The 12,489-nt window shown below is 44.1% G+C and overlaps 1 protein-coding gene across 1 annotated transcript in view; it reads right to left on the reverse strand.

Annotated features, from left to right (window-relative positions):
• Positions 1-7,572, reverse strand: part of Taf3 (TATA-box binding protein associated factor 3) — a 152,724-nt gene extending 145,152 nt beyond the window's left edge. Inside the window, exons 1-2 of the mRNA XM_005354881.2 lie at positions 7,220-7,572; positions 3,095-3,337 (exon numbers count right to left, since the gene is read on the reverse strand). Coding sequence (XP_005354938.1) covers positions 3,095-3,337; positions 7,220-7,385 — 409 coding nt within the window. The 5' untranslated portion in view covers positions 7,386-7,572. The remainder of the gene's footprint in view (positions 1-3,094; positions 3,338-7,219) is intronic.
• Between the last annotated feature and the right edge of the window lie 4,917 nt (positions 7,573-12,489).

Here is a 12,489-nt window from a genome sequence, read left to right on the forward strand (position 1 = left end):
ACTTTCCACAGGGCAGGGAACCCTGACTGCTCTTCAGACTCGAGAGGGAGGGGGAGAGGAGTGGGGGGAGGGGAGGGAAATGGGAGGCTGGGAGGAGGCGGCAATTTTTTTTTCTTCAATAAAAAAAAAACAATTATCACTAAACAATAAAGGGTTTAAAAAGAACTGCATCGAAGTAAGATTTTCCCAACAGTAAATAAAGGTCATAAACACAGATGATCAGAGGCAGAGATGAGTAGCATGCTCATTGGCAGTGGCGGAGGTATAGCCTAGACTCACAGTCTGAGAGAACAGCGCTGGCGCAGAGGAAAGAGAGCAGGGACTTCTGAGAGGTCTGGCAGAACAGATGATGCCTCGCTCCATCACGAACACCCACCGATGGATCTACCACTCTCAGCCCTGTACCACTAACTCCTGACTCTGGTCAGTATCCTCCACAAGATTTTTTTTCCCCAAGATCTTGAAAACAAAGTGCTGAGCTAGTAAGCACAGTCTGTCTCATAACAGGCTCAGACCAGAGAATGATGATAACTTTAAAAGTTACAGTGAAAGGGAGACAGACGGTCCAACGGGTGGGCGTGCTTGCTGGGCAGGAACGAGTACCTAAGCCTGGATACCCAGCACCCTGTAAAACGCTGGGTAAAACATGCACACCAGTAACCCTAGTACTATGGGCTGCAGGGGAAAAAAAGAGGATCACTGGCTGGTCAGGCCAGCCAAAACCTAGCAAACTCCAGTTCAATGTAAAGCCATGCCTCAGTAAGGGAATAAGGCAGACACTGAAAAGCAGGACATCTGACATCTTCCTCTGGCTTCCTCAGGCATGCACATGCCTGCACCCCAATTCTAACCATATTCACATACATCACACCACCTCCCAAGAAAAGAAAGCTTATGCCAAGTACTTTCCTTATCTACCATGACGACTGCCTATATGAATTGGCTTCGTTTTCAGAACAACGCATTACAGCCCCAGTACTTCTCAGGGGAACACACTGCACACTAGAGCCTAGCAGCAACCCATCAGTCCACAAGAAGCTCTACAACTCCAATGCTTGTTCAGTTTTCAGATAGGCAGCAGGACCACATGAATTGTAAAACACCTTACTCCAAGCTTAAGCCTAGTCCATGAAACAAGCACCTAATACTTCAAAGGCTAGGGGAACAAGAGATATACAAATCAAACTGTAAGAAACTGCAGCTTTTTGCACTGCCACAGCAGCGAAGTTTTTAAAAATAAAAAAAAAAAGAAAAAAAAAAAAAAGAAACTGCAGCTTTGGCCATTCCTGGCTGGAAGGTAAATGATGCCAGCTGCTTTGGAAAAGTAGTATGGTTTCTCAAAAATGAGATATACACTAGAGTAGCAGATATGGCTCAGCAGGTTAGGGAGCTAGTTGTTAAGCCTGATGACCTGGCTTTGATGCCCAGGACCCACAAAATTGAAGGAAACAACCAATACTGATCTTTACACACATGCTGTGGTCTCTCTCTCTCTCTCTCTCTCTCTCTCTCTCTCTCTCTCACACACACACACACACACACACACACACAAATACAATATAATAAAGTAAAACTTAACATGTGGATGGGTTGCTCAGCAGAGAAGCATGTGCAAACCCCAGCACTCAACCAAGCAAGATTCTGTATTCTATATTTCATTCAAACACAGCATGTCCATTTCTGGGTGTACACACAAGAAACCTGAAGGCACGGACATAGACAAGGATTTACACTCCATGCTCACATGGTCCTAAACAGCCTTACTCACAGAAAGCAGAGGTAAAAACAACCGAGTTCTATTAAGGTGCTGAAATAGATGTGGAATATGCAAATGTCACACCACCCAGCCTTAAAAACAGGATAATGCACCAGGCATGGTGGTGCCTAACTTTAATCCCAGCACTCCAGAAGGTGGAGATAGAAGGATCTCTGAGTCCAAGTTCAGCCTGGTCTACACAGTGAGTTCCAGGACAGCCAGAACTATGTCTCAATAAGCAAAAGCAAAAACAAAACAAACAGGACAATTTTAACCCACGAACACTGGAGACAAAGAGTAAAGACATTATGCTATGTGATAGGCCACTCACAAGGTATAAACACTGCATGAGTCCATGCATAGGACATTTAACCACTTCTAGTGGTACAAGTTCTGTGGGTACCGAGTATATTCACATTCTCATGAAACCATCACCACCATCAATCTCTACAATGTATTGTCTTCCCAAACACAGACTGTTCTCATTAAACATAAATCACCATTCCTTACTTCCCCCCAACCTTAGTAAATATGATTCAGTTTCTGTCTCTGTGAATCTGTTTAGCCTGTAAACCAACTAGCCTTCCTTCCAGCCAGTCAGCTGCTTGCCTGCCTGCCTGCCTGCCTGCCTTCTTTTCTTTGAGACAGGGTCTCCTGTAGGCCTCGCTGGCCTCAACTCACCACGTAGCATCAGATGACCTTGAATTTCTGATCCTCCTTCTTTTACCTCCCGAGTACTGGCATTACAAGCATGTGCCATCACACCTGATCTTATACAGCACTTGGGGTTGAACTCAAAGCTTCCTATACAAGAAAGCACTCTACCAACTGAGCTACAGCTCCATCCTCTGTATAACCAAAAGTTCTAAATGGCCCAGAGGAAATTATTTCTACTCATCCTGAGAGGGAAAAAAAAAGAACAAAACAAGAGAGCCAGGCCTCATATCAGCAAGTGCTCACAATGCACTCATTATCCCCATGCATACAGCGGTGCATTCAGCTCTTCAGTAATCAAATAACAGGAGGAGAGGAGATACCTAAGTTTCTTTTTTGTTTCAAAGGTCTTCTAACTTGTGTAATACATGTACCAAGAAGATTCTGTGTGGTCACACTCTGTTCTCGCCTATCTACACGTTACAAAGGACCTTGATCATGCCATGACTACCTGATAACACCAGCCACAAGAATGTCCAGTAAAGGGTTAGAGTAATCTGTAAATCACTTTAAAACGCAGAGACTGAACTTTTAGGATGTCCGTCCTAGTAGAGTATGAGAAGCTAAGGAGACGAAAACCCCATCAAAGCAGTCACTAATGCAGGACGATTAAAGGGCACAAACCTTCTTGAGAAGACACAATGGGCGGCAGGTAATCAGGAATGTAGTCTTTTCTTTCCTCTGCATCTTTACTTCCGGGTTGAGGAAACTGAAGGACATTGTTCTTGCTAACAGGAAATGAAGGAATTTGATGTGGGAAGGTAACAGGTTCAATATTATGAATATAGTCCTCTAGTTCATGCAGATTAACTCCCATAAGTTGGAAAGCTTCACCAACATCATCCAAAATGGGGTCTGTTCGGCCATCTGAAACAAAGTCAAAAACAAATCATATCACTGGAAAGAAAATCCATGATTATTTTCAAAATATTAAAAATATATAAAATACACAATTTGAAATAAAATATATTACTTATTTAAACCCTAGTTACAGGAAAAAAATTTAGATTTTAAACAGAATATCACATTGTTTTAATAATACAAAGCTGACTGCCAAGCACGGTACACACCTTTAGTCCCAGCACTCAAGAGACAGGCAGAGCTCTGTGAGTTTGAGGCCAACCTTGTATATATAACAAATTCAAGGACAGCCAGAGGTATGTAGAGAACTGCCCTATCCGCCCCCCCCCAAAAAAAACAAGCAAACAAATAACAACAGAAAAACCCAAATACTTTCAGTGATGCACAAAAAAGAAAAATAATACTCATTCTTCTCTTACTAAATAATAAACATGCATTTCACTTCTTCTCATTAAAGTCTTCGGTGTAAAAACAGAACCATCTTAAATTCTACATGTCTCATAGTCTCAGTATAAAGAAATTCTGTTGCTCTCCTGACCCCCTTTCTTTGCCAAAGAGTTCAGATAATTTTTTTTCCTCAACGCTGTATTTTTACTATAACTCTATCAGTAAAAAATGGTCTCCTGGCTACTAGGTGTGGTGGTGCATGCCTTTAATCCCAGCACTAGAGACAGAGGCAGGTAGATCTCTGAGTTTAAAACTAGCCTGGTCTACAGAGCGAGTTTCATTAAGAGACAGGGCTACACAGAGAAACTTTGTCTCAAAAAACCAAACAGAAGAATGGTCTCCTTTATCCTCGGAAGACATTACAGCAACCCCAGTGGATTCTGGAACCATGAACAGTACCAAAGTCATGTAAACTACAGTTTTTGCCTATGTATAGCTTAACTATGTTAGATTTTAATTTATACATTAGGCACGATGGAACATTATAACTAATGCCAAAACAGAAAAATTGTGATATACTCTTTAAAGTGATTTAAGGTTTATGAATTGCTTATTTTTATAATGTAATATCCATGACTAGGGTAGCTAAAAAGTTATTATGATGTGGCTCAACATGAGTGATTTGTTGAAACAAGCTCTAGATATAGTATTCACTGACACAGAATTCATTATGTAACACAGGTCAGTCTCAAACTCACAGTGATCCTCCTGTCTCAACCTTCTGGGTGCACAGGAGTGAACCAAAGCTCAAGGGAGCTTTGGAAGGGAAAAGGAAGATAAAGCAGGGCTGTGGCTTCAACCGACTTGACATGTCACTGGCAGAACAACTTTCTTAGAATACCCTTCCCAGGACACAGACTGATCGTATTCATATTCTGCATAAATTCTAATGTTCTAACCGATTGGAGCACACTGACTGTATTTGTATTACCTTAAGGTGGGGCCAAAATAATATAGACACTCAGGAAATAGTTGTCCAGTAAATGAATGGTCTACAACCCTACAATCTATAACTGTTTACTTAAATAAGCATTTCTAACAAGTCACCAAACCCAAATGGAAAATAATGAACCTGACAATCATATTCTCATAAAGGAGGGGAGTCTGGAGGGATGAGGAAAAGAAAACTATTTAGAAAAAAATGGGTATTTAAGAAAATGGTTCACATCAGATGTCATGGCCCACGCCTTTAATACCAGCACTTATGAGGCAGAAACAAGTGGATCTCTGTGAGTTTGAGGCCAGTCTGGTCTACAAAGAGTTCTGGGACAGTTGAGACTATGTAGAAAGACCCTGTCTCAAAAATAAAACATAATAGAAAAAGAAAGAGGTTCACAGTAAAGCATAATTATCCCTTGGCCACTTTGGAAAGCTTAAATTCATGACTACTTTGACATAAACAGTAACTATGTATTCAGGGGATATTTTGAAAACCAAAAAGGTACACAACATTTAGCTCAAGAACTAGGTATCAAAATATAATTTATCTTAAACATAACAGTAACAATATACTCAAGATCTGTGGAAGAGGGTCTTGAAGGCAAAGAAGCAAAGGCTAGAAAAACATTCTGCATGGCATATTTTTAAGGTGCCAATGAATGAATGCCACTGTGGAATTCCCTGGGTAGGAAAATAAGCACTCCAAAACAATGCATTTTAGGAACTCATTCAGTAAGTAGCTACTATTTGTAGACTATCCATTCATTTACTAGACAACTGTTTCCTGAGTTTCTATACTATTTTGGCCACACCCTAGGTTAATACTAATACAATCAGGATGCTCCAATCAGCACATTAGATACTTATGCAAAGTATGAATATAATTTATTTGTCTCCTGGTACAGGGTACATACACACACACACACACACACACAATTAGAAAGCAAGATGACAAACAGCGCATGAGAAACATGCAGAGGATTATGACAGCTGATAACACAAACTCCCCAGAGCAAGTGATAAGTAAATCTCAAAATGTAAGTGGTACTGCTGGTGGACCAGAAGGACAGTCAGTAAAACAAGGCATGAATGGGAGTGGGGAGCTTCAAATGTGCTGGAAAAGGCAGGCACCACAGCATGGTTGCAGATTAGCAGTTAGGCTGACAGAAGATAAGAAAAAAATATGAGCTCACAAAGGGAACTGTGCATTGCTAAGATTTTTAGAAGGTAGCAAACGGAACAAGATCGAAATACTTTTTAAAGGATGATTGACAGGATGTGATTTTTATCATGGACAGGATCTGATTTATGTTGGGATCTGACTATTTTGATAGGAATGGCATTTGGAGTCTTAAAAGTACAAAGAGTCTATAGTTCTTAATTTAGCAGACCAAAGTACTTTATAAAACACATTAATTCTACAACTTACTACCTTAAAAGCTGTATGTGGGCTGAGTGGTGATAGCGCATGCCTTTAATCCCAGCACTTAGGAGGCAAAGGCAGGTGAATCTCTGTAAATTTGAGGTCAGCCTGCTCTACAGAGCTAGTCCCAGGACAGTCAAGCCTACACTGAGAAACCCTGTCTCGAAACCGCTGCGTCCCCTACCCCCATCATATCACGCAATTTAAATGAATGGTGTAACTCCCAATACAACACACACAAACACACACGCATGACTTCACACTTCAATAAAAATGATCTGTAGTTTCTTAGAGACGTTTATACTCCCCGGCTAAAGATACTATTGGGCATTCAGTTAAAAGCCAGTAGCTATGCAGCCCTGATGACCCGGGAAACCTTGCAAATCACCTATAATAGCTCCCCTCACACTTGGCTCAACACTGACATAAAGGCATAAAGGGGGGGGGGGACTCCGTGCGTAACTAAGATGCTAGTCAAAGTTATTCAGTGACATCGACAAAGCTGGCCTTGAAAAGTAGCCAGCGGAGATGCTGTCTGTGAAACGAACAGATGAGAGAAAACGAGAGGCGACGACCCTGACTGAGCAGAGCTGTCAACGAGTCTATAGTTAGGAGCTCCAGAATGGCCAGCCTTGTAAGAAACGGCCGGTAGACGGAGCGCCTGTGACAAGTACTTGTAGTAGTTTGCGGGCATGGGAGGCAGAAGACCAAGGTGAGCGAGGTGGAGAGCATTCTGGGGTGGCTCTGGCCGCAGCCGACCCGAGACAATGAGAAAGCGCGCAGCACCATGGCAGGACCAGGAGAGGTGAGTGGGTGTAGAGATGCAAGCAGGGACCCTGCTTCCCGGCTGGTGGCGGGAAGTTAGCGGATGAGGAAGAAGCACTTAAAGGATGACTGGAGTTCGCAGGGGACGGTGGAAGCCCAGGACCATCGGAGTCTTAGAGGATAGCCCATCCCGAAGCCGGATTCGGAACGCCACCCCTGGAGGGGACGCCCAAAGGGGCCCGAGGGGGGAAGCGGAGGTGTCACTCGTGACCGGCTTGGAGGCACCCCTCCCGCAAGCCAGCCCCAGTACTCACAGAGTTCAGAGTAGCGATGGCAGCCTCGGCCCAGCTGCTGCAGATAGCGCTGCAGGACGTCGGTGAGGAGGTGGCAGGCACTGAGCTGCACCGAGTCCCAGCCCAGCGCCTGGCAGATCTGCGCCACCGAGACCCTCAACAACGACCTGGAGTAACTCTCGCACATCCCGCTGCGTGGACGCCACCGCAGCCCTTTGCTGCCACTGCTCTCCAGCCCCGCCGCCTCGTCTCAGCAGAGCCCCCGATTCATTCTCTGGGGGCCCCGCGCCGGGGAAATCGTCCCCTCTCCGGCCCCGGGCGACCACCTCAAAGCCTCAGCAGCACGGAGCGCGCCAGCCTGAGAGCCGCCATTTTGGACTCGCTCCGCCTCTCGCTGGACGGCCGCCGGGGCCAGGCAGCACAAGCAGAATGCCGAGAGGGAGGAGGCGCAGGCTCCGCCCCGTGGGAGCGGAGCGATAGTCTCGAGATCGACGCTAGGGCCTGGAGGGCCTGGAAGCCGGCCGGAAGCCGAGCGACTGGGCGCAGGTGGAGTCAGCGCCTCCTTGACAACAGGTGTCACGGTCCTTCTCTCCTGGGTGGCAGCAAAGAAGGCAACGTCGGTGTGTCCACGGGCAGACCGGGGAGACGCTGCGCGACCCTGGACTAGGAAAAATTAGCATTAATAATGTTGGTAGAGATTTAAATGTGAAACGAGGGAACTGGGAGTTTAACCTCCTTCCTAGAATGCGGATTCGATTCAGTCTTCCTTTTCCAAAATAAATAAACATACATACATACATACATACATACATACATACATACATACATACATACATACATACATACATACATACAAGGATGTAAGATAATATCCAAAATGAAACAGAATAAAAGACAATGGTCGCTAGCCACTGTAAGGTTTGAATGAAATGTAAGGTGTTCACTCAAGAGGCTGAGGCCGATGAATCATGTTAGAGTGTAGCCCGAGCAACCGAGAAAGACTTTATCTCCAAAAAGCAAACAAAGTTAATAAACTGAAGTTGTTCAGTGCTCTTCATGAGAGAGCTGGAATTAAGGGGAAGGAGGACTCTGTGCTCAATTCATGGGAACCGACTTGCCCCCAGAGTAGTGAGCAAAATACATACCATTTTAGTGCAGGTTTCTTTTTTTTTTTTTTTAATATTTATTTATTTATTATGTATACAATATTCTGTCTGTCTGTATCCCTGCAGGCCAGAAGAGGGCACCAGACCTCATTACAGATGGTTGTGAGCCACCATGTGGTTGCCGGGAATTGAACTCAGGACCTTTGGAAAAGCAGGCAATGCTCTTAACCACTGAGCCATCTCTCCAGCCCCTTTAGTGCAGGTTTCTGTTCTTTCTTTTAAAATAGCTAAGCTCTCGTCCACAGTATGCTACCGAGGTTGAACACTCATTTAAACCCTTGAGATTGGCTGTGTCCAGAGAATGATTGCCTTGCCTTCCTCAAAACCTTGCCCCAGCTCTAGCAGAATTTTGCCTGGATGTTTGTAACAAACTGAGATGTTTTGATAGAATAGCTTGGTTTAAATATTGAGGGTTTTTTTTCCCTTTGTCTCTCAATTTTGTTATGTTATCAGGACTGTCACTAAACTCCCGGGCTGAACTGATCCTTTCACATCTGCCTCCATGACAGCTGGAACTTCAGGTGTCTGCTCGTGGACCCTGGTTACCAGGAATGCAATATAAAAGTGCCAGTTCGTGCCAGGCAGTGGTGGCACACGCCTTTAATCCCAGCACTTGGGGAGGCAAAGGCAAGTGGATCTTTGTGAGTTCAAGGCCAGCATAGTCTATAAGAGCTAGTTCCAGGACAGGCTCCAAAGCTACAGAGAAACCCTGTCTCAAAAAAAAAAAAAAAAAGAAAAAGAAAAAGAAAAAAGTTTCAGTTTGCAAGCCAAACTAATCCAAAGGACTAGTTAGCCTATCCAAATCTAGTTCAGCTATACTCAACCTATGAGTTGCGGTGGTCCTGGTTCATCTACTTAACTCCTTAGCTGTGCCTGCTGTACCTAACATTGTATATTAGAGCTATAAGTTTATGTGGCTCCTCAGTGAATTCTTTCTGGGTAGGTATGATGGCTAGTCTTAGTTGTCTACTCAACTACATCTGGAATTCTCTGAAATCCAAATAGCCAGGCGCATATGTGAGATATTTTTCTTAATTAAATCATTTGAAGTCGGAAGACCTACTTCTAATCTGGATCTTTGAGGTGGGGAGACACACCTTTAATCTGGGTCGCACCTTCTGCTGGCAGCCTCTATGTGGAAGAAGGCAGCTTGCTCTCTTTCTGACTGCTTGCCCTCACTCTGGCTGGCAAGTGCATTTTTTCACTGGCAGTAGAGCCTCTTCTTTGGGATTCTGGCCTATACTGAAGACCAGCTGAGACATTCAGCTTCATAGACTGAACAACTACTGGATACTTGAACCTTCTGCTGGTAGACAGCCATTGCTGAACTAGCTGGACTACAGCCTTGAAAGTCCAATAAGCCTGAATATATGGTGTTTTTGACAAATGACAATCTGTAGGGAAGCAACAACATACTAGGTCCATTGGTACTTCTGTCCCCAAGATTCTCAGGAACCTGTTTGGTGCAAAATCTCTAGGACACTTTTCACTCCTAGCGTTACTTGAACATTTTATTTTTTGTTTTTTCATAGCAGGGTTTCTCAGTAGCCCAGGCTGGCCTTGAATATAGAGATCTGCCTGCCTTCGCCTCCCAGGTGCTGGGACTAAAGGCATGTGACACCACACCCAGCTTATTTTTATAACTATTTGATAACATTGAACACTCCCTTAATTTGAAACTCATACCTTGGATTTTACCCCCACTGCTTCTTTATTTGCTTGTATGTGTGGAAAAATTTCCAAACTACAGAAAAACTGAAATAAACATAAATGACTTCGTCTAGATTTGCCAATTATTAACATTTTGCCACATTTACTATATGTGAATCTATTTTTAAAAGTCTACTTGTACTCACTTTTTCCAAGAACAGTTTGAAAATAAGTTGCAAACCTCATGACAGTTAACTGAAAAACTTTAGCATTTATCTCCCCAAACCAGCATAGTTCCCTGTATCACCATATGTATGACCATATGTCCACAACTTTGGTTTCCCAGGAAGCCAAGAGTGGGATGGAGCGAACACTACAGCAGGTTTATCTAGGAGGACTCCTGGGACACCAAATGAGGGAGGGAAGGAGTGGGAGCCAGGCAGATGCACTGTCAAGGAAGCCTAAGTCAATTTCAGAGTGCTTGCTGCATCTGCCGGGCCTTTAAATTGCCAATTCATAGGTCACTTGGTTTAGACTTTCCAGGAAAGGGTGTGTGATCTTAGGCCAAGGTGCTGTTTAAAGCTGAGTCATTCCCAAGGAAGACTGAAGTCCTTGCAGCCCAAGGAGCTCTGGGTAGTGTATTATGACATTCAAAATAGTCCCACTGTTTCCGCTCTGGTCTCCCTCTTGGTATAGGTTTGATGAACAGCTTCCATAGGTGGTGCGGGAATCTCCTCTCCTGAGAACACCATTAACAAGGAAGAGTGGGAGATGTCACCGTTCTTCCTGCTGCAGATGGCCCCACTTCTGCTTGCAGTGGCTTTGCATAGACCTCATTGTTAGGGTCCGGAGTCCTTGGTTTCCTTATTCTTCCTAGAATGTGACTGCTGAACTTGTCAATTTACCATCAAAATTGAACAACAGCACCCAAACAGACCGCTAGTAAGGCAAATAGTGCCCGTTGCCCACTGTAATAACAGTTCAACCATTTTTTTTTTTTTTGAGGCAGTGTTTCTCTGTAGATTTGGAGCCTGTCCTGGAACTAGCTCTTGTAGACCAGGCTGGCCTTGAACTCACAGAGATCCACCTGCCTCTGCCTCTGCCTCCCAGTGCTAGGATTAAAGGCATGCACCACCACTGCCCGGCCAACCATCTTCTATAATCAAGGCCAGCTGTTTGGATGGTGACTTCTCTCTGCTGCTATTTCTTGGCTAAAGTACCCAAGTAGCACCTTTATTGCCTTTATTCTAGCAGGACTTTTACTGTGTCCCCTGGTGAAAGTCCCCTATTTTGGATACTAGACCCATAAGCCTAGAGAACTCTGGGTTGTAGGGATTGGAACAATTACCTAGGCCCCTGGGAATGGTGGCAAGTGGAGAAACTTCAGCCTCTTCCCATTATTATCTGCCTGTTGAGAACCCAGCTGCAAAGAAAAGCTATGAGCTAAAGTATGTACAGCATCCTCGGAGTTTGTTTCCCATCTCCACAAAGTATTCTCTATAATCTTGTGCTTTAGCAGAGTCTATGAAAGGCCACAACATCAGAAAGCCAGCATGGCAGCTTCTGAGTGGTCTAGGGCATTAACAGTGGATTCATACCTGATGCCTTTCCCAAACACTCTGTGCTGTAAAACAGGTCTTGTGGACTGTTGCAGCACGACATGGGTCACCAATTGTGGTTCAGATGATAATGGCCCCCATAGGGTTACATATTTGAGTAATTGTTCCCCAGTTGGTGGAACTGTTCTAAGGAAGGATGAGAAGGTGTGAATTTGTTGGAGAAGTATATCACTGGGATGAAATTTAAAATTTCAAAAGCCCATGCTATTCCCAGTTACCATTTCGTCTCTGCCTCGTGCTTGGGGATCAAATGTAAGCTCTTAGCTACTGCTCCAGTGTCATGGCTGCCTGCCTGTTACCATACTCCCAACCATGATGGTCATGGACTCTAACCTTCTGGAACTGTGAATCCCCAAGTTAAATACTGTCTTTTATAAATTGCCTTGGACACAGTGTCTTGTCTTGACAATAGAAAAGTAACCAAGACACCAGTGAATTAGGAACCATGAGCAGAAATGTCCACTGTAAACATAAGAGTATGTATCTGTTTCTTAGGAATGCAATGGCTGCTCTTTCTAGGATTGAAAGGCAAGATGCAGTCACCTTGTTCTCTTTGGAAAGCCTCAAAGGTTTCTGGTTTTGTTTCTTAGTTTGTTTTTGTACTTTTGTTTTTTTGAGACAGGGTTTCTTGTGTAGCCTTGGCTATCCTGGAATTCGCTTGTAGACCAGGCTGACCTCAGACTCAGAGACTGCCTGCTTCTGCCTCCTTAGTGCTGGGATGAAAGGCGTGCACCACTGCCACTGCCAGAGACTCTCAAACTTCTATAACACAATTCTGCAGCCTGGTGGCTTAACCAATGGACATTGTCTTACATTCTGCAGGCCAACATGCTTGGTTGTCTCTGAGACCTTTCTC

Source organism: Microtus ochrogaster, chromosome 16 (assembly GCF_000317375.1).
Source record: "Microtus ochrogaster isolate Prairie Vole_2 chromosome 16, MicOch1.0, whole genome shotgun sequence".
In the NCBI taxonomy this organism is placed as follows: domain Eukaryota; kingdom Metazoa; phylum Chordata; class Mammalia; order Rodentia; family Cricetidae; genus Microtus; species Microtus ochrogaster.